General features: G+C 47.1%; 2 protein-coding genes across 6 annotated transcripts in view; both read left to right on the top strand.

The window, feature by feature from the left end:
* GNB1 (G protein subunit beta 1) overlaps window positions 1–4,730 on the top strand; it is a 101,316-nt gene extending 96,586 nt beyond the window's left edge. For all 4 annotated transcript variants that reach the window (XM_025427493.3, XM_025427491.3, XM_025427492.3 and 1 more), the window contains 2 exons: window positions 2,633–2,748; window positions 2,970–4,730. In XM_025427493.3, the coding sequence (XP_025283278.1) occupies window positions 2,633–2,739 (107 nt within the window). In that variant the 3' untranslated portion in view covers window positions 2,740–2,748; window positions 2,970–4,730. The remainder of the gene's footprint in view (window positions 1–2,632; window positions 2,749–2,969) is intronic.
* A 3,265-nt stretch (window positions 4,731–7,995) lies between these two features.
* The window catches only part of NADK (NAD kinase), a 30,422-nt gene continuing 16,108 nt past the window's right edge, over window positions 7,996–22,309 (top strand). The window contains exon 1 of one of the 2 annotated variants that reach the window (XM_025427494.3): window positions 7,996–8,142. In XM_025427494.3, the coding sequence (XP_025283279.1) occupies window positions 8,060–8,142 (83 nt within the window). In that variant the 5' untranslated portion in view covers window positions 7,996–8,059. Of the gene's footprint in view, window positions 8,143–8,906; window positions 9,061–22,309 lie in introns of those variants that run through there. The other variant, XM_025427496.3, reaches the window with a different exon arrangement.

Below are 22,309 nucleotides of genomic sequence, written 5' to 3'. Positions count from 1 at the left end.
AAGTACAAAGTCTGAAGTTCACACATAAAGGGCAAGTTGTGGTTGTAAAGTTTTAAAGCATTAAAACACAGCTTGTACAGGAGTGCCCGGCTGACTCAGTTGGTGAAGTGTGCAACTCTTGATCTCAGAGTTGTTAGTTCAAGCCCCATGTTGGGTGAATTTATCTTTTTTTTTTTTTTTAATTTTTATTTATTTATGATAGTCACACAGAGAGAGAGAGAGAGATTGGCAGAGACATAGGCAGAGGGAGAAGCAGGCTCCATGCACCGGGAGCCCGACGTGGGACTCGATCCCGGGTCTCCAGGATCGCGCCCTGGGCCAAAGGCAGGCGCCAAACTGCTGCGCCACCCAGGGATCCCTGTTGGGTGAATTTAAAATAAAATATATATTTTTAAAGATTTTTAAATTTAATTTTAATTTTTTAAAAAAGATTTTATTTATTTATTCAGGAGAGACACAGAGAGAGAGAGAGTCAGAAGCAGGTTCCTCATGGGGAGCCTGATGCAGGACTCAATCCCAGGGCCCCAGAATCACAACCTGAGACAAAGATAGACAGACACTCAACCACTGAGCCATCCAGGTGTCCCAAGATTTATTTGTTTTAGAGAGAAAGCGAGGGAGGAGCAGGCTTACCCACTGAGTGTGGAGCCAGACATGGAGCTCAATCTCATGACCCTGAGGTCATGACCTGAGACAAAACCAAAAGTCAGACACTTAACTGAGCTACCAAGGTACCCCATAAATTAAATCTTAAAAAAAAATAATAGGGACGCCTGGGTGGCTCAGTTGGTGAAGTGTCTGCCTTAAGCTCATGTCATGATCTCAGGGTCCTGGGATTGAGTCCCACTTCGGGCTTCCTGCTCAGTGGGGAGTCTGGGCTTCCTCTCCCTTTGCTCCTCCCCCAACTCATGCTTGTGTTCTCTCTCGGTCTCTTGCAAATGAATAAATAAAATCCTAAAAAAAATAAAACACAAGTTGCACAAAAGATGAAAAACTTCCTGCATTAAACATATTAGGTAACTGAATTGAACTGGTACTTTCAGAATCTTTCAACTCTGTTAATTTTGGCAAGGGGAAGAAGGGGAGTGTGGCTTGGGATCTTCTAGGGTTCTCATCTGACCTCCCACTTTTTGATGCATCTTTTCCCACCGTGGGCTGAGCTTACCCTTTGCTCCCCCTGCTCCTTCTCGCAGACCCCTTGCTCCCACTGTCTCTGCCCTGATAGTTCCTTGGTCATGGTGCCACAGCAGAGGTTACTGTTGCATCTGGCTGAGGCTGTCTCTTTACTCAGCTGTGACACTAAATAGTATAGGAAATGGACAAGGGTCCTCTGAAATTAGCCATCAGCTTCTTCTGGATGGATGTGGAGTGTCCTGAGTGATAATTATCTAAGCACAGATGCTGAGTATCAGCAGGAGGCTTATCTCACTCTGAGGTCAGCATGGGGTTACTGTGTAACATCCCATTGGCCCTCTCCCTCTTGCATCTGTACCAGCCCTCTGTGTTTTGTGCCCTGTGCTAGGCTTTAGGGATTATAAACAAATGAAGAACCCAAATGAAAATTGGTTATAATTGCCCTGAGATTGGAATGGTTGGAATTTTTTTTTTTTTTTAAGATTCATTTATTTTATTTTATTTTTTTAATTTTTTTTTATTTATTTATGATAGTCACACACAGAGAGAGAGAGAGAGAGAGAGAGGCAGAGACACAGGCAGAGGGAGAAGCAGGCTCCATGCACCGGGAGCCTGATGTGGGATTCGATCCCGGGTCTCCAGGATCGCGCCCTGGGCCAAAGGCAGGCGCCAAACCGCTGCGCCACCCAGGGATCCCAAGATTCATTTATTTTAGAGAGAGCATGAATGGGAGGTGCAGAGGGAAAGGGAGAGTCTTTTTTCTTTTTTTTAAGATTTTATTTATTCATGAGACAGAGAGGTGGGGGCGGGGGCAGAGACATAGGCAGAGGAAGAAACAGGCCCCTGCCTGGGGCCAATGTGGGACTCGGTCCCGGGACTCCAGGATCATGCCTTGAGCTGAAGGCAGATGCTCAACCACTGAGCCACCCAGGCGTCCCATGGGAGAGAGAATCTTAAACAGATACCACATTGAGCATAGAGCTGGATGCAGGGCTCAATCTCACCACCTTCAGATCATGACCTGAGTGGAAATCAAGAGTTGGATGCTCAACTTCCTGAGCCACCCATTGCTCCTTATTTAAGCTTCTTACTATCATGAGGATACTCGGGAGTTGGTGCAAGAGGCCCTGAGTCATTCACTGTGTGTTTTGTGTCTTTTTATTGTGTCTGTTCCTTGTCATCATGCTGTCTTAATAACAACCTTACTGGGTGCCCCAATTTATCTTTATTTTGTTTGAATACTTCCCCTGGCTATAGGTGCCTTCACATTATTTCAATAGAGGACTCTATTGAGCCTTACTTGCCTTAGATGAGCGTGGCTTTCCTTCCTCCTAACGTCATTTATTGCCATAGAGGCATTGCAGGCTCTGGGCCTCGGGGTTCAGGGCTTTCCTTTCTGCGTGTGACCCTGCCACCCAGCCCTGCATAGCATCACCACATCACTGCTGAGTGGGGCTCCACTGGGTCCAGGAGTGACGGGCCTGTCATTTGCTCTCAGGTGTCTTGGCTGGGCATGACAACCGTGTCAGCTGCCTGGGGGTGACTGACGATGGGATGGCCGTGGCGACGGGGTCCTGGGATAGCTTCCTCAAGATCTGGAACTAACGCTGACAGGTAACACAACAGTGCAGGCGCCCTCCCTGCATGCAACTCTGTGTACTTCTCACAGCACAGAGGGGCTGACAGTTGCTAGATTAATTTTGCTGTAGATTTGGAATTGTAGTGCATCCACCTGAAATGTGCCCTCAGCGGCAGACGGGCAGGGCGGTAGGAAGAGCCAGGAGCACTGACTTCAGGTCTTCTTTTTATATTTCTTTAAACTCTGTTTAAAACAGCAGGTAGACGTCGTGGCGACTGGAAGATCATTCCAACCTTGAAGCGTTACAGTGATAGCATTTCCAATCCACCCCTACTAACGTGGACGCCCTGCACCCCCTCAGAACTTCAAAAGGGCAAGACCTTTTCCTTCACTTATTGCTGAAATCAAGAGCACAATTCCCACGAAGAGAAGAACCTCTGTGCTGTAAACTCAAACAAATTGTGCATTCCTCCCGGGACCATTGTCTTTGTTTCCTTTTTTGTCTTGGATGAATTTAAAAGGAAAAACTATAATAAACGTGCTAACCAGAAGGTAAACTTGAGTGTAATTGTGAGGCAGACACACCTTTTCACTAGTTCATTTGAATTCTAGGTCAGTGACCCTATTTTGTGCTGTTCATGCAAAACAAGTTGAGGATTTTATCTTGTAATTGGTTCTAAATTTCAGGTTGTGTTTGTAACAGGATTTTGCAAAACATTCATATTTCCTTTTTAAAATCTATTCCTTTACATTCAGTAGTTACACAGAGGAAGAGGGTCTGGTGCAGCCTCTCTGAAATTGTTAATGATGTAAATTGAGTCCCTTGTTTTTTTGGTTTTTTTTTTTGTCTCGTGTCACATAATTGTTACGCACAAACATGACATAGAAAGGAAGATGCTAATAAGGAAAGGAACCAAGCACATGCTATGGATGGTCTTGAATGCGTGATGAATAGTAAACTCAGATTAGGCACCGTCTGCTCCCTGACCTGTCCTCCCTGCCTTCTCAGTTCAGTTCTTAATCTCGCCTTGGGTTTCCTTGTGAAGTCAGAGGGAAGTTCGTAATAATAGCCTAACACTACCCTGCGCCCTGCCCCCACCGTCAGGAACCTCTGTTTTCCAGAGAGGCGCCCGTCCTGTGCTTGGATAGTCAGTCAATTATTTGTGTATGAAACAATGTACAAATCAATGTTTTGAAAATAATGATCTCAAACTTTCTAAGTTAAATTTTAAAAAATTTGATCGTTTGCCATATTGGGTGGGTTTACTCTTAGAATCGCATGCTGTAGAAATGCTCAAAAGCGCATATAGGACTCAGTCCTTAGATGTTCTTTTTCTTTTAAGAAATAACCTCTTTACAGTTGTAACCACTGCGGCTCTGTCCACTCACTGCTGCTATTCTGTGCACAAGTGTCGGAAGCAGTGCAGCCAGCAGCGCTACACGCTTGGGCAGCGGGATTAGTCACTGTTTCTTTCTTTCTTTAAAAAAAAAAAAGAAAAAAAAAAAGCCCTGTTCCAAATGAACGTTGTTGGATTCGTGGGTGGGGGTGGGCGCAGGGGATGGAGACCCTGGCCTTCCTCTATAAATTCCTCATGGCCTGTCTCTGCCATAGAACCAGCCTTTTGCATCTGAGGCAGATCATCCTCTAACACACAGACCTCCTTGGTCCCACTGGAGGCCAGTGTCCGGCAGCAGTGTTTGGACGGCAGTGCCATGGGCTGCCTCCCTGTACCCGAGCCCACTCCACAGCAGCAGTGGTGGCTTCTCTCTGTTCTGTTTCTGCAGCATCCTGTACAGAACTGTGCTGTGACATGCAGTAGGCCTGGATCTGGCAGAGAGAATAAACACGAGCCCTCCTTCCTTTCCATCGACACCTCTGTAGAGCTCTCTGCACCCTGTGCCCTTCACTGTTTGTATTTAATTTTAAAGTCAGTGTATTGCAAGGAGGCTGGATGCAAGATAGATACTATATTAAACTGTACTGTTATTTAAGATGTAATAAAGCAGTTTGACATGAGGGACTTTGGTGTGGCTGCTTGTTTGCCAGGCTGTTTGGGTTCGTGACGACAGCCATCCTCCCCGGCCACCCTGCTCGGTGACATCAGCTTGATCTGGTTGTGTGGGTGGTGCCATGGCTGCTCGCTTCTCTGCCATGTCTTTCATCTCCATCACCAAGAATCCGTGAAAGGAGGGTTGGGCCCTCAGCGGGGGCCCAGCAGTTCTACCACCACCAAACCATGCCCTCTCCGCCTCCTGCCAGGCCACTGCCCAGGGTGTGTGGAGTGTCCCCAAGTGACCATCCCTCCAGTCTCGTCTTCTGGGCCTGAGGCCCTTGCTTCCCCTTTCTCTGTAAGATGTCTGAGGATGTTACTTCAGAGACACAATTGCCTTCTGACTAAAGTTTTTATCTCAGTCTGAGTAAACAGAATTGCAGCTTGGAAGAAAAGTGAGCAGCTGCCACCATAGTGTGAGAAGTTAGAGGGGTGTGCTAAAGGACCCCCACCCAGGCCCTGTCCCTTCCTTATTCTCTCAGGCTATCCAAGTAACTTAGTAGTTCTCCTGGGTTAAATGCTGGTACTTAGTGAAGACTGCTCTCCATGGGAAATACTCCCACTTCAGGCTCTGTTCTCCAATTGCCAGTAAGATGGAGCAGCGGGGGGCCTATTGTGCATTTCTGTTAGGATCAGGGGTGCCTTAGAGACCCCCCCGTAGCCTGAATGGTGAGTTTGCCTGGCTTCAACCTCCTCCCCCACGGCTTCCTCAAAGATACTGTCAGCTGTCTTACAAAATGCCAGAGAGCATCTGAGGTGCCCCTGGAGCTGACAGCTGAGTCCTCGGGAGGGAGGTTCTCCTCGGATGAGAAAGCAGGAGGAGGCAAGTAAGCCTGCCCAGGGGCACACCCTAGGATGGACACAAAGTGGGCATGGGGTAAAATGGGACCTCAGCCCACGGCTGGTCGTCCCCAAATGTCTTCTTGTTCCGTCTCCTGTGCCCCTAGACTGACATGGCCACTGCATAGTGCTGTCCTCTGCTGGCTGAGATTACTGTCCCACTTTCTCAGCAAAGCAGTCACTAGAAACAGGCACCAGTAGGGGCGTCTAGAAAGGGACCCCTGTACTACAGGGTGGACTGTGCTCCTTCTCAACCTTCAGGTGGAAAACTCAAGCTTGCATGAACTAGGTGGACCCTTTAGCACTTGGCCTCTGCTGCTTGGACAGTCCTGGGAAGTGACGTCTTGCTCTGTGCCAAGTGTCCCCTCCATGATGCCTAACCTGCTCCCTTGTCTTCCTCTGATTGCCCGTGCAACTTCTGACCCTCCTGTTCTAGTCATGGCCCTGCCCTTGGGGGCACACCTGCTTCAGGTCCACTGTTCTGTCTTCATACAGAGCCCGTGGAGGCTGGACTCCAATTGAGGCCTCTCTGACTTCTTGGGGCCTGTCCCCTCCTACCCAGTGTTGCGCCCCAAATGGATACCAGGTTCTCCTGCTGCCTCCTACAGCACCTGACCCTCAACCTGGCCACACTAGCCCTGGGGCTGCCCCACGGGGTGTGCTATATCCAGGCAGGGTCTCCCTCTTTCTAGTGCTTCAGTCTACTCTCACACCTGCCTGCTCCATGAGTCCAGTCAAAGCTCTTTCCAGAGCCAAGGCCAGACTGTGCCCCTGATGACCTCACTGCAGGTCACTTGGCCTGTCTGTACCCTGCACACCATGCAGAGAAGAACACTTGCTTCCTAGAAGCCTTGTGAGAATCCACTGAGTCCCCTGTGTGCAGGTGCCAGATCCCCCCAGCCCAGGCTGGCACTGCCTATGCCTCACAGGAGCTCCTAGCTGCTGGCAGTTCATGCCCCTTCACTGGCTATCCTGGTGAGTGGCTTACAGTTTACTCCAAGGTCTTGTTCCCTGCTGAGCCGTGTGCCTGGCACTTAGCGGGCCTGCAAGAACAGGGGCTGCCCCGCTGCAAACAGGACGCTGCCACATTGGCAATTCTAGACCCTGGCCCATGGGGAGGAGTAGGTAAGGCCAGGGCAAGAGGGGCTGGACTTGTCCTCACGTGCTGGCTAGAGGGCTGAGGCTGGGGGATGGATGAGATGACTTCTGCACACCCCAAGACGCCCCCCTCCTTCACAAGAAGCCTTGGCCCCTCCGTGCCACCCCTGTCACCCAGGCTCCAGGCCACTTCCCCTTCTCAATGCTGGGCAGCCTCTGTTCACCCCCCTCTCACCCCTGCCAGGCACAGTTGAGGCCAACTTCCCTATGAGCTGGGAGCAGGACTCTGAGGGGAACCCCTTCCATCCTAGAGCCGCCTCGCAGGCTGCACTCAGAATCTAGGACCACCACCCTACCTGAATGAGTCCACCTCTGAGCAGGCAGCCTCTGGCTCCACCTTCCATAGCCCAAGCTTCCTTCTGCCACCTAACCCACCCACTCTGCTGTCCCCCATCATTCAACCTTCAGAAGACAGTGCATCTAGGTTTTAGGAATCTGAGGCTCAAAACAGGAGTCACAAGTCACATTTCAGAAAAATACAAGGAAACAAATACTAGTGCTGGGAAAGGTTACCTGAGATCCTCTGAGGCATAACCCTCCGCCCAGCCCAAACAAGTCTGCCCTGCACCCATCCCCCACACTGGCCTTTGTCCCTGCTGCTGGTCCTGCCCTCTCCCCATCAAGTCTGGCTTATTCCTACTCCACCTTTGGACTCAGTTTAAGCAACACCTCCTCTAGGAACCTTCTGGATGCCTGAAGGAACCCTTCCCAGCATTGGCTTCTATTATTGCTGGTCAGCCCTTGGGGATCTGGTGGGACCAGAGCCTGCTGGGAGAAATTGCACAATCTGCTCAGCTGAGGAAGCCCTGTGTTCTCATCTCTGAAATGGGGAAGCACTCCTGCCTGAAGTCTTGAGGTCTAGGGTGGACGGAGGCTTTCCATTACTACCACACCTGCACAAGTTCCCTTTAGACAGAGGCACACAGGAAGTGGCCTGCTGTGTGACCTTGGCTACTTAGGAGACAGGCTCTCCTGCCTTGATGCCTTCTCTTTAGACTTCCTGCTCTAGAAGGATCTTGGGAGGTTTGGCCCAGTGCCTGGAACATGGTTAAGTGCTGGATCAAGCATTTGTGTTATTCTGTTCATGATCATATCCAAAATACACAGCTCAAAAGGCTTCTGTGGGTGTGGCTGGCTGTCACTTTAGAGAAGTGGTTGGGTTTCCAAAATAACCAGACGGGGAAGTTGAGAAATCCCCAGAGGTTGAGAAATCCCCCCAAAGTCCTGACAGCTTTGCCCCCCTTTCTACTCACTCTTGGTGATCCACTGCCCAGTTGTCCCAGGAAAGCACTAAGACATGTCCTGTCTTCTGCCCACCTGTGTTTCAAGTCTCTGGACACAGGGCCGGGAGACCCCACCCGAGAAGACTGACCACAGCAGGTACCGGGGCAGTGGAAACGCGGCAGCCAGGCTGCTGCAGAGGGCGCCGCTCCACACAAGGTGGGGGGAACCTGAGTGTACCGGGGAACAACGGTGGGCACCGCCCAACAGTGCCCTGTCCCAGGAGCCTGGCACCCTGTTGGGACACTCGACTGCTGCGTGGCCTGGGGCAGCCTGCGGCCCCACCGGAAGCTATAAAGTGGGCACCATGTCCCTGGTCCCTTTCCTCTCTCCTCTCTGGGTCCTCTGGGGGGGGGGGGGTATGGCAGGTCATCTGGAGGGGCCCCCTTTGACATCCAAGGCGCAGCGCCCCTGTGGTGGCGCCTTCTAAGCAGATTCACAGCCCGTCGGTTGTGGAATCCTAAGCGGGTGCTGCCGCCACTCGAGGGGACCCGGAGCCAGCACACCCCGCCCGCGATGCAGGCGAGCGGGGGCGGACGGGGGCAGGGGCAGGGGGCGGACCCACGGACGCGCCTCCAACTTGCGGGGTGAGTGCGGACCAAGGTTCTTCTCGGCGGCCGCCTTCGGGGTCGCGGCAGCAGAGAACCAACCTGCCGGGAAACTCCCGCCCCTTGCCCCGGCTCCCCGGCCCCCTGGGCCCCAGCCTCCGGCCCCGGGTCCTTGCGGGCGGATCCCTGTGCCTGGGGCGCGGCGCATGTGCGGAGCGGAGCGCGTGCGCGAGGCGGGGCGCGGGCGGGGCGCATGCGTGGGGCGGGACGCGCGTGCGCACTGGCTGCATTGCTGCTCGGCGGGCCGGCGCCGCGGTCCCGGCGGCCGTGGGGCGGGGGGCGGCCATGGGGCCGGGGGCGGCCGCGGCGCCGGGGGCCGGCTAGCGACCGCAAGCGGCGGCGGGGCGGCGGGGCCCGCGGACTCGGTCCGGAGAAAGGACGGCCCCGCAGGCGCCCGGGGCAGCGAACGGTGAGTGCGCGCGGCCCCTCGGCCCGGCCCTCCGCCCGCGGTCGCCGCCGCCCGGGGGCCGGGGCCGGTCCCAGGGGCGCGGGGTCGGGGGCTGGGACGGCCCTGCCCGCCTCCCGGGTGTGGGCCGGGGGGCGCGACCACCGACCTCACCTGCGGCGGTAGCCTCCCGAGTCCGCGGGCTAGCGGGCCCCCGGGGGCAGGTCGAGGTTGTCAGGGGGCGACCGGCAGCGGCGGCCGCGGGAGTCTCGGGCCGCGGCCGCCCCAAAAGGACGGGTGTCCTGGGCTTTGGTTCCGAGTAACAGGTTACTTTTCCTTGCCCATCCTGGGCCGCCGTCGGCCTTCCCTGAACACTTGCCAGTCCGTCCTGGGTGGCGTCCCAGCTCGGAGAGACGGGGGTTGTTTTCCGTCTTTCGGGACGACGCCCTTGAGGGACTCGTTCCCCGGAGTTCTGTCCCCGGGGCCCTGTGTAAGCGGGCACAGCGAGCCCTTCCCTCATCCTGACCTTTGCCCCCGCCCCCGGGGACTTGAGGGCAGGTGCACGTGCAGCCTGGAGATGAGCCCCCGCGATGGTTCTGACTTGTGGGCAGGTCTGCGCTGCCAGGGACCCCGGAGCCCCGCGTGCTTCTACCTGACGGTGGAGGGTCGCCGTTGGGGGGTACGGGTCTCCTCCGTAGAGGAGAGAAAACCGCATTCGATTTTATTGAGTTTCCCACTTAAGGAAAGGTAGGTGTAACCTGCAGAATGGAGAGGCAGATGTGTTTTGATGGTAGGTGATTGCTCCGCATCACAGGACACAGGATGTCCCTAGGCACGGATGTTAGGGAGGGAGCTGGAGGAGCTTCAGGAGGCGGTGTGCAGGGGACTGTGCACTCCTACCTGCGGGGCCTCCTGCAGCCCTCACTGCCTCCTGTGTACACCTGTTGACAGGTGCTGCTGCTTTGGCCGGCCCTGGGCTAGTGGGGGTCACCTTGTACCCCACCATCTCATTTCTGTTTGTGCTGGTGGCTTAACCATTTGCAATACCTCCCAGACCCACGATTGTCAGGCTCCTACGTTTAACACGTGGGAACAGGTAAACACTTGTTTGGACAGTCAGCAGAAAGTATTGAGAGAAACACAGTGAAGGAGGCAGCTCACACTGCAGCAGGGGAAGGGCTGGGTGACACCAGTCTTCATTCATACAACACACCTTGTTTTCCTTACCTGCTCAAGGAAGGGTGTGGCCACTTCTCCCTAACAGCCCCCTCAGGTCTTCTGTTCACTTTATGGGGTTGCAGGTCAGGCTCCTGGTTTACGTTGCCAGCATGGTTTCCAAAAGATCTTCCTTGGTTCATATGCTGCCAGTGCAGATGCCCAGTTTTATCATGTCCTTGCCAGCTTTGAGCAATATTGGTGGGGGAAGAAGGGAAGGGCTATGGATTTGTTTCGCACCTCAGTGTCAACTAGTGAGGTTCAATGTTTTCGTGTCTCTGCCACCAAATAAACTTTCCTTTCTCATTTAGTATCTTCAACAAATACAGATTGAGAGCTCACAGTGGATGTCATGTGCATCATATCTAGTCTGTGGGCATGTGTACGACTTGTGTCCTGGTGTCTCACTGCCATTTCAGTGTGTCCCCTCCCTACCATGTGTGAGTTCTAGGAAATGTTGCCCAACACTTTTCTCCTAATGAAACTTCCCAATACCAAAGTTGTTTTTTGGGGGTTGGGGCGCCTGGCTGGCTCATTCGGGAGAGCGTGCCACTCTTAAGCTCAGGGATGTAAGTTTGAGCTCCACATGAGGCACAGAGATGACTTAAAATGAAACTTTGTTTGGTTGTTTTAAGGGTTTATTTATGTATTTGAGGAGGAAGAGGGAGAGAGAATCCAAAGCTGACTCTGCACTGAGCACAGAACCCAGACCATGGCTCAATCCACAACCATGAGATTGTGACCTGAGCTAAAAACCCAGAGTCATCTGCTTCACTGACTGAGCCACCCAGGCGCCCCTAAAATTAAACTTAAAATAATTTTAAAAATAAAATCAGGGATCCCTGGGTGGCGCAGCAGTTTGGCGCCTGCCTTTGGCCCAGGGCGCAGTCCTGGATATCCAGGATCGAATCCCACGTCGGGCTCCCGGTGCATGGAGCCTGCTTTTCCCTCTGCCTATGTCTCTGCCTCTCTCTCTCTCTGTGTGACTATCATAAATAAATAAAAATTTAAAAAAATAAATAAAAATAAAAATAAAATCAGAATCATGCTGTCAGAAATGTAAATGAACTTGGATAGAATTAGGATTTTATTCTTTTCAAATGACGTGCAGAACAAACTTGTCATCAGATTAGTCTTTGCAAGTAAATATTAACAGCTTCTAGATAATGAGTAACAGAAGATTTTTAAACACATTTGCCTTTTGTGATTCCTTTTTTTTTTTAATTGTTTTGAAATAATTATAGATTCATTCACAGGAAGTTGTGAAATAGTGCAGAGAGACCCTTGTCTCATTTTATACACCTGTAGTGTGGCCATTTTCATAACCAGGGAATTGGCATTGGAGAACTACTGTTCACTACACTCCTTATTCAGATTTCACCAGTTTATGTGCATGTGACTCTCTGATGTTTTGCCCCATTTATACACTGGTGTACCTATAGCCACAGTTGGGACTCAGAACCACTCCATCACACCAGGGAAGACTGCTCTCCCCTGTGTGGCTCATACTCTGCCTATATCATTTTGCTATCTTGATAATGTATATGGGATCATTCAGTACGGGACCACTAGACATTGGCTTTTTTTTTCACTCCATCTGAACTACTGCAGGCATCAACAGCCTGTCCGCCATGTGTTGCCCGGTTGTATTTTACTGTGTGGATGGACTGCGGGTGGTTTAACCTGCAAGGAGACATTGGGGTGGTCAGTTGCAGTTTTTGGCTATTGCACATAAAACTGCTGGGAATGTTCATGTGCAGTCTTTATGTGGACATACATTTTTGTTACTCTGAGGTAAATGCCAACTTGCATTTGCTGGGTTGTCTACTTTTTTTTTTTTTTTAAGATTTAATAAGACTGAAATTTCCAGACTGTACCTTTCATATTCCCACAGCAGTGTGTGAGTGATGCTTTCTCTGCAGTCTGGCTTCTAGTTGTCTTAGCCATCCTTGCAGGTGTGTGGTGAGACTGTTGTTTGAATTTACATTTCCTGGTGGCTGATGATGTGGAGCCTCTTTGACGTGTGTGTACCTTGTGGACAGCCTCTGGTGGGTGCGTCTCTTGCCAATTTTCTAATTGGATTGTTTGTTTTTTTACCTTTGCATTTTGAGATTTCTTTGCATATTCTACATAGAAAACCTTTGTTGAATTTCTCATTTGCAAATATTTTCTCCTACTCTGTAGCTTACTTTTTAAATCTCTTCATAGAATCTTCCACAGAGCAAGCTTCTCATTTTAATGAAGTCCGGTGTATTGATTTATTTTTTTTTTACCGTTTATGAAATATATATATATCTATATCCTGTGTAAAAAATGTTTTCTAGTACTAGTTCTATAAACTTTCTCCTTTATTTTCTTTCTTTTTTTTTTTTTTTGAAGATATTATTTTTAAGTCCTCTCTCCACCCAATGTGAGGGTTGAACTTACAACCCTGAGACCAAGAGTTGCATGCTTCCCCAAACCGAGCCAGCCAGGAACCCTGCTCTTATGTTTTCTAATAAAGTCCACAGGTCATGTTTTACACTTGACATAACCCATTTTGATTCTTTTTAGTTAATTTTTGTTTAAGGTATGAAGTTCAATTTGAGGTTCAGTTTTTTCCCCCAGTTTTATTGACAAATAATTGACATACATCACTGTAAGTTGAAGCGGACAGCATTTGTTGAGTATAGAATATTGTCCCAAGGTTCGGTGTATGTAGAATTCTTAAGCTTTGAGTGGGAGCTGAGACAGCTTCACCTACATATTTGGCTGTGGAGTTGATTGTATTCAGCACTTTTCCCAGGGAATGGTGAGGAGCTGGTGGAAAGTGATTTTGGCCTGGTTGAAGTGCGGCTTAGAAGACCATGCACTGCATGTTGGGCAGGCTCCCTGCTCTGTTGGGTCTTCTTGTCTGGGTTCTGTGGCCTTGAGCAGAGTCTTAGGAACGTTGGCCCAGATGCCATCTCTGCCCCATCCTAGCTGTGTGACCCTGGCCTTCAGTGTCCTAGATACTCCCCATCTAATTGTGAGAGTGTGTCAGGTGATGTGAGTTGAGCGCTTGGACAGGGCCTGGCAGGGTGGCGCTGGACCTTGCCATGGGCCCTGGTTCTGCTGGATGTGTTTCTGCTGCTTGCCAGTCACCCTGGTTTTGGGTTAAGTGTGCCTGTTCCCAAAGGCAGTCCTGCTTCTGCTTCTCAGTTCCTAGACAGAGGGAAAGTGCAGAAGGAACAGCACAGCCTTGTTTGCACTTCCCTCCCGTGGACTTGGCAGTTGCACATCTTTTACCATGTCCGCCCATGTTGGTATCATAGCTAGCTTATGTATCATTTGTCAGTGTGCCCTTTTTTTTCCCTCAGACATCATTGGTTCTAACAGTGGCAATTATTTAATTATTTAACAGCTCAAAACTGATTTTCCCCCCTACTTTGCTGAGGGTTTTTTTTTAATATTTTATTTATTTATTCATGAGTGACAGAGAGAGAGGCAGAGACACAGGCTGAGGGAGAAGCAGGCTCCCTGCAGGGAGCCCGACATGGGACTCAATCCTGGGACTCCAGGATCACACCCTTGGCCAAAGGTGGCGCTAAGCCGCTGAGCCCCCCAGCTGCCCTGAGGTTCTTTTAGTAAAGAGTGTTAGGTTCTGTGTATTTGCTTGTTTGTTTCTTTTAATTGAAGTATAGTTGTTGATGCAAAAAAGAACAAATCTTTTAGAATCTCTAAAAGTAGGAGTGCCTGGAAGACCTAGTAGTTTAAGCATTCGGCTCTTTGTTTCAGCTCAGGTCATGATCTCAGAATCATGAGATTGAGCACTCAGCCCTCAAATAAATAAGTAAATCTAAAAAAAATAAATAAGTAAATCTAAAAAAAAAAAAAAAAAAAAAAGAATCTCTAAAAAAGAGCGTTTTATTTGAGTTCAAGTTAGAACAGCCACCCGGGAAACACGTCTTCACAGGGAAGAAAGCACTCCAGGGATTGAATGGCTTTTACAGCATAACATAGTTTTTACATCTTGTAAAAGCTCAAAAGATTATAGATGAAGGTATACGCAGGAATCACGAGTTTTATCATAAGGGAATGTAGAGAATAGGAGTGTTGGTTGATACATCAAGGACAAGATGGTTTTCCTTTAGGCTACTCACAGAGCAGATGGACAATGCGTACGTGGGGTCCATAAATCAGGCTTTTTTTTTTTAAGATTTTATTTATTTAGGACACCTGGGTAGCTCAGGCATCCTAAATTTTATTTTATTTATAATGAATATATATAACTTCTATTATATAAATTTATTTAATATATAAAATATAAAATATATATTTTATTTACTTACATATTTTATTACATAAATACAATAAGATTTTATTTATAATGAACATATTTATTAGATAAACTTATTTGATATATAAAAATATATTTTACATAAATATAAATAAGAATTTATTTATATAATTATTTATATAATTTTTAGGTGAATTTAATATATAAAATATAAAAACATTTTATTTATTACATAAATATAATAAATAAGATTTTATTTATTTATTCATGAGAGACAGAGACATAGGCAGAGAGAGAAGCAGGCTCCCCACGGGGAGCCTGATGGTGGGACTCGATCCCAGGACCCCAGGATCACACCCTGAACTGAATACAGATACTCAACTGCTGAGCCACCCAGGCATCTCTATTTTATATTGTTCTTAAAGTAAGCTCTGTGCCCAGTATGGGGCTTGAACTCAGAGAAGAAAAATTGCATGCTCTACTGACTGAGCCAGCCAGGTGCCCCAAGATTGCCTCCTTTTTTCTGGCTGACTAATATTCTCGTGTGTGTGTGTGTGTGTGTGTGTGTGTGTGTGTGTGGTGTGTGTGTGTGTACACACCACTTCTGTATTCATCAGGATATGGACAGATGATTACTTGAGTTGCCTCTGTATCTTGGCTATTGTAAATAATGCTACAATAAGCGTAGGGGTGCATATATCTTTTGAAATTAGTATTTTCGGGGATCCCTGGGTGGCGCAGCGGTTTAGCGCCTGCCTTTGGCCCAGGGCGCGATCCTGGAGACCCGGGATCGAATCCCACATCGGGCTCCCGGTGCATGGAGCCTGCTTCTCCCTCTGCCTGTGTCTCTGCCTCTCTCTCTCTCTCTCTCTCTCTCTCTCTCTCTCGTGTGACTATCATAAATAAATAAAAATTTAAAAAAAATGAAATTCGTATTTTCATTTTCTTTGGGTAAACACTCAGGAATGGAATTAGTGGATCTTTTTTTTTTAATTTTTATTTATTTATGATAGTCACAGAGAGAGAGAGAGAGAGAGAGAGAGGCAGAGACACAGGCAGAGGGAGAAGCAGGCTCCATGCACCGGGAGCCCGATGTGGGATTCGATCCCGGGTCTCCAGGATCGCGCCCTGGGCCAAAGGCAGGCGCTAAACCGCTGCGCCACCCAGGGATCCCGAATTAGTGGATCCTATGGTAGTTCTATTTTTAATTTTTTCTTGAACCTCCATACTGTTTACCACAGTGGCTGCTCCAATTCGCATTCCCACCAACAGTGTAAGAAGGCTTTCCTTTCTCCACATCCTCACCAACAGTTATTTCCGGTCTTTTTGATAACTAACCATTCTGATAGGTGTGGGGTGATATCTCATTGAGGTTTTGTTTTAAAAGATTCTGTTTATTTGAGAGAGGGGGAGGGAGCAGCAAAGGGAGAGGGAGAATCAGACTCTCCACTGAGCAAGGAGCCAGCGCAGGGCTTGATCCCAGGACCCTGAGATCATGACATTGGCCAAAGGCAGCTGCTTAACCAACTGAGCCCCACAGACGCCCCATCTGGTTTAGGTTTTGATTTGCATTTCCCTGACAATTAATGATGTTGAGCATCTGTTCTTGTGTCTCTTGGCTATCTGTAGGTCATGTTTGGAAAAATGTCTGTTAGGTCCTCTACCCATGTTTTAATTGGATTGTTTTTTTGCTGTTGATTTGTAAGTTCAATATATATTACGGATATTCACCCCTTATCAGATACATAACTTTAAATATCTCCTCCCATTTACTGGGTTGCCTTTTTGTTTTGTTGATAATATCCTTTGCTGTGAAAAAGCTTTTTTACCTTGGTGTAGAGCCAGTAGTTTATATTTTAGCTTTCCTCTTTCCTCTGGAGACATAAATATGTTACTCAGGGTGCTGTCCAAGTGATGACTGTCTTTGTTTCCTTTTAGGATTTCTATGGTTTCAGGTGTCAGGTTTAGATCTTTAATGCATTTCAAGTTTATTTTTGTAAATGGTGTAAGAAAGCAGTGCAGTGTCTTTCTTTTGTATGGAGCTCTTCAGTTTTGCCAACACTATTTATTAAAAAGTCTGTCTTTTACCCATTGTATATCCTTGCCTCCTTTGTTGTAGATTAATTGATCATATAGGTGTGGTTTTATTTCTGGGATCTCTATCCTGTTCCATTGGTCTATGTATATCTCTTTATGTGCCATACCATACCATTTTGATCTCTATAGCTTTGTAATATAGTTTGAAGTCTCAGATTGTGTTGCCTCAAGCTTTGTTCTTCTTTCTCAAGATTGCTTTGGCTAGCTGTTACAGATCTTTAGTGCTTCCATACAGATTTTAGGATGATTTGTTTTAGTTCTGTGAAAAATGCTTTTGGTATATTGATAGGGATTGCATTGAATGTGTAGACTTCTGTGGATAGTATGGATTTTTTTAACAATATTCTTCCATGAACATGGTGTGTCTTTCCATTTGTTTGTGTTGTCTTCAGTTTCTTTCATCCATGTTTTATAGTTTTCAGAGTACAGGTATTTCCCTCTTTGGTTAAATTTATTTATTTATTATTGTTTTTAAAGGTTTCTATTTATTTATTCATGAGAGACACAGAGAGAGAGCAAGAGGCAGAGACACAGGCAGAGGGAGAAGCAGGCTCCATACAGGGAGCCCGATGCGGGACTCGATCCCAGGGCTCCAGGATCACGTCCTAGGCCGAAGGCAGGCGCCAAACCGCTGAGCCACCCAGGGATCCCCTTGGTTAAATTTATTATAGGTATTTTATTCTTTTTGGTACAAGTATAAATGGGATGGTCAGACATTTTTTTTTTTTTAACAATGTTCCTTCTAAAATTGTGAATTCACGTGTGATAGTTCCAGTTTCACTAATGGTGTTGGTCCCATAGGGTCCTTGTGGGGATTTAAAAAATTACAAAAGAGAAGCAATGAGGACAGTGCCTGGCACAGAGAAGATCCTCAGTTAAGTTAGTGATTCTTTAGCCTTTGGACAGTAATAATGAGGTAAACACATGCATGTAATTTTTTTGACATGTTGAACCAAACTCTGCCATCTTGTATCTCTTACCAGTTTTTCCTGGCTCCTCTTTAGGCCCTGCATGGCCTTTCTGTCCTCACCTCTTGGCACTTGGTGCCAGCCCCCCATTCTGAATCCTGAAATCTGTGCTACTCTTGCACTTTTAACTTTACACTGTCGGTTTCCTCCCAGACTTCTGTCCTGACCCTTTCCTTTGGCTCCTAAATTGAGGCCATGCCCTAGATTCAGTCCTTGGGTCTCTGGTCCATCTCCCTGGGGAGTCTCTCAAGTCCCATGGGTGTAAGCACTCACCATGTGCTGATGAAGCCCACATTTCTGTGCCCAGAGTACCCTGTCCCCTGACCTATGACCTTGAACGTGTAGCTGCCTGCTTGTCTTCTTCCCTTGGCTGGTAATAACCATGTAAATTCAATGAGTAACCTTTCAGGCCCTGAGAGCCCTCAGTAAAATAGAATTTCTGTAGCTTCTGTTGTCAGTTGGGGAAGGAAAGAGGCCACAAATGAGGGGTGCCTGGCTGGCTCAGTCACTGGAGTGTGAGTGTGACGCTTGATCTTGGGTTGTGAGTTCCAGTCCTATGTTGGGTGTAGAGATTACTTAAAAATAAAATATATATATAAAAAAAAAAGAGTGAGATTCCTGGGTGGCTCAGTTGATTAAGTGTTGGACTCTTGATTTTGGCTCAAGTCATGATCTCAGGGTCATGAGATCAAGTGATGGACTCCGTGCTGGGAGTGTAACTGGGCTGAAGTTCTTTCTTCCCCTCTTTCTACCTGCCCAGGCATTCGTGCGTGCTCTCTCTCTAAATAAATAAGTCTTAAAAAAAAAAAAAAAAGAGTTGGACACTTAACCAACCGAGCTATCCAGGTGCCCCAGCAATAAAGTATTTTTATTATTTTTTATTTTTTAAACTTTTAAAAAAGATTTTATTTATTCATGAGAGACAGAGAGAGAGAGAGAGGCAGAGATACAGGCAGAGGGAGAAGCAGGCTCCATGCAGGGAGCCCAATGTGGGATTCGATCCCAGGACTTCCAGGATCACACCCTGGGCCGAAGGTCGGCACTAAACTGCTGAGCCACCGAGGCGTCCCACAATAAAGTATTTTTAAATTAGAGTATATATATTGTTTTTTAAGATATTGCACACTTTAGAGATGACAATATAGCATAAGCATAAGTTTTATATGCACTGGGGAATCAAAAAAATTCATTTGACCTGCTTTATTGCAATATTTGCTTTACTGCAGTAGTCTGGGACCAAACCTACAGTATCCATGATGTATGCCTGTAAAAAGATTAATGCAAAATAGATTATACACCTAAATGTAAGATTCAAGACTACAAAACTTTCAGTAAAAAGCATTGAAGAAAATCTTAGTAGCCATTAGTTTGGCAAAAATTTCTTAAACATGACATAAAGGTCAGAAACTATAAAAAATTTTGACAAATTCATTACAGTTAAAATCTTTTATCCTTCATAAGACAACAGTGAAGAAAATGAAAATATAAGCTACACACACAAAATATTTGCTAAACATATGTGTTATGAAAGACTTACATCCAGAATGCATAAAGAAATTCTAAAAACTCAGTAAGAGAACAGCCAATCAGAAATGAGCAAAAGATCCCAACTTGGGAAAGAAGATGTATCAAGTGCAAATAAGCACAAGAAAAAATGCCCAACAGCATCCATCTTTAGGGAAACACAAATTTGAACCACAGTAAGATACCACTTGACACTCAACTGGAACAGCTAAATATGTAAGAAAACTAACCATAGCAAGCAATGATGAGGCCAGGGAGGACTGGAAGCCTCTGACATCACTGCTGGGAATGGAAATGGTACATCTGCCATATGCTCCAGCTGTTCTGCTCCTGGGTATAGCCAAGAAAAATGAAAACTTGTGTCCACACAAAGATGTGTGTGTGACTCTACCTGTGATAGCCCAGAGCTGGAAACAAGCCTCCATTCAGATCTTTTCTCAAATGTTGCTTCCTCAAGAAAACCCTGCACACACACACACACACACACACACACCACACTCATACCCATTTCCTTGTCTTTAGGGTCATTACTACCTGCCCTTATTACATTACTCTTTCATTTGTTTTTGTTTGTTTAAAGATTTTATTTTATTTTATTAAGATTTTATTTATTCATGAGAGACACACAGAGAGAGGCAGAGACACAGGCAGAGGGAGAAGCAGGCTCCATGCAGGGAGCCCAGTATGGGACTTGATCCTGGGACCCCAGGATCACACCCTGAGCCAAAGACAGATGCTCAACTGCTGAGCCACCAGGCGTCCCTAAAGATTTTAGAGTGAGCCACCAGGCGTCCCTAAAGATTTTAGAGAAGGTATGGGGGTGGAGGACAGAGGGAATCTTAAGCAAACTCCCTCCTGAGCATGGAACTGGACACTGAGCTTAATCTTACAACCCTGAGATGACCTGAGCTGAAACCAAGAGTCAGATGCTTAACATACTGAGCCATCAAGGTGTCTCCATGTGTCCAACTCTTGAAATCATGGTCGTGAGCCCAGCATGGAGCCTACTAACTAACTAAATAAATAAATAACTTTATTGCTAAAAAATCCTAACCATCATGTGAGTAGCAGGGATGGCTGCCAACTTAACAAGGGTGGTGGTTGCTGGGGTGGCCATGGTGATTTCCTAAAATGAGACACCAATGAGGTTTACCTCATTAACTCTTTCATAAATGATTTCTCTGTAGCGGGTGATGCTGTTTGATAACATTGTACCCATAGGAGAACTTCTTCCAAAACGAGTCATTCCTTTCACACCCTGCCACTGCTTTGTCCACTCAGTTTATGTGATGATCTAAATCTTTTGTTCTCATTTCAACAATCTTCACAGCATCTTCACCAGGAATAGATTCCACCTCAAGATGCCATTTTCTTTGCTCGTCCATAAGAAGCAACTCCTCATCCATTAAAATTTCATCCTGAGATTGGGGCAATTTGGTCCCATCTTTAGGCTTTCTTTCTTTCTTTCTTTCTTTTTTTTTTTTTAGATTTTATTTATTCATGAGATACAGAGACAGAGAGAGAGGCAGAGACACAGGCAGAGGGAGAAGTAGGCTCCATGCAGGGAGCTCGACATGGGACTCCATCCTGGGCCCCCAGGATCACACCCTGGGCTGAATGAAGGTGGTGCTAAACCGCTGGGCCACCAGGGCTGCCCAAGGCTCTATTTCTGATTCTAGTTCTCTCACTGTTTACACCACATCTGCAATGACTTCCTCCCCTGAGGTCCTGACCCCCTCAAAGTCATCCAAGAGGGTGGGGGTCCACTTTTCCCAAACTCCTGTTTGTGTGGATATTTTGTCCTCTTCCCATGCATCATGAATGTTCTTAATGGCATCTGGAATGGTGAATCCTTTCCAGAAGGTTTTTAGTTGACTTTGTCCAGATCCAATAGAGGAAGCACTGTCTATGGCAGCCATAACTTTACAAAGTGTATTTCTTAATTAGACTTGAAAGTTGAAATTACTACTTGATCCGTGGGTTGCAGGATGGATGTTGTGTTAGCAGGCATAAAAACAACATTCATCTCCTTGTACATCTCTGAGTTCTTGGGTGAATAGGTGCATTGTCATTGAGCAGTAATATTTTGAAAGGATTTTTTTTTTCTAAGCAGTAGGTCTCAGCAGTGGGCTTAAAATATTCAGTCACCTGAGGTACGTTGTTGGCTCAATTGGTTAAGTGTCCAACTCTGTGTTTTAGCTTAGGTCATGATCTCAGGGATTGAGCTCTGTGTTGGGCTCTGTGCTCAGCACGGAGTCTGCTTGAGATTCTTCTCTCTCCCTCTCTCCCTCTCTGTCCCCTACACTAGCACTCGTGTGCTCTTTCGCAAATAAATAATCTTGTTAGAAAAATTCAGTCAACCACATTGTAAGCAGATTACTGTCATCCTGGCTTTGTTGTTCCTTTTCTAGAATGCAGCCAGAGTACTCTTAGTTTAATTCTTAAGGGTACTTGGATTTTCTCAATGGTCAGTGAGCATTGGCTTCAACCTAAAGTCACCAGGTGTGGGGCACTTGGGTGGTACTGTCAGTTTGTCCAGTTCTTGGTTTGTTTCAGTTCAGGTCATGATCTCAGGGTCATGGGATCGAACCCCGCATCAGATCCATGTTCAGTGCTCAGCAGGTAATCTACTGGAAATTCTTTCCCTTCTACCCCTCCCCCGGCTCATGCTCTCTCCCTCTCTCTCTCAAATAAATCTTTTTTTTTTTTTTTTTTTAATTCATGAGAAACACACAGAGAGAGAAAGAGGCAGAGACACAGGCAGAGGGAGAAGCAGGCCCCATGCAGGGAGCCCGACATGGGACTCAATTCCGGGTCTCCAGGATCACGCCCTGGGCTGAAGGTGACACTAAACCACTGAGCCACCGGGGCTGCTCTCAAATAAATACATCTTAAAATAAAGTCACCTGGGCAGCCCGGGTGGCTCAGCAGGTTGGTGCCGCCTTTGGCCTGGATGTGATCCTGGGGTCCCGGGATCGAGTCCCGTGTTGGGCTCATTGCGTGGTGCCTGCTTCTCCCTCTGCCTGTGTCTCTGCTTCTTTCTCTCCTCTCTGTATTCTCAGGAATAAATAAATAAAATCTTTAAAAAAAAATAAAAAATAAAAAAATAAAGTCACCAGCTGTGTTAGCCCAACAAGAGAGTCAACCTGTCCTTTGAACCTTTGAAGCCAAGCATGGACTTTTCCTCTCTAGGTATGACAGTCCTAGCTGG

This window comes from Canis lupus, chromosome 5, assembly GCF_003254725.2.
Source record: "Canis lupus dingo isolate Sandy chromosome 5, ASM325472v2, whole genome shotgun sequence".
In the NCBI taxonomy this organism is placed as follows: Eukaryota; Metazoa; Chordata; class Mammalia; order Carnivora; family Canidae; genus Canis; species Canis lupus.
Note: the sequence above shows the minus strand (reverse complement) of the source record. Positions and strands in the feature narration are given on the sequence as shown.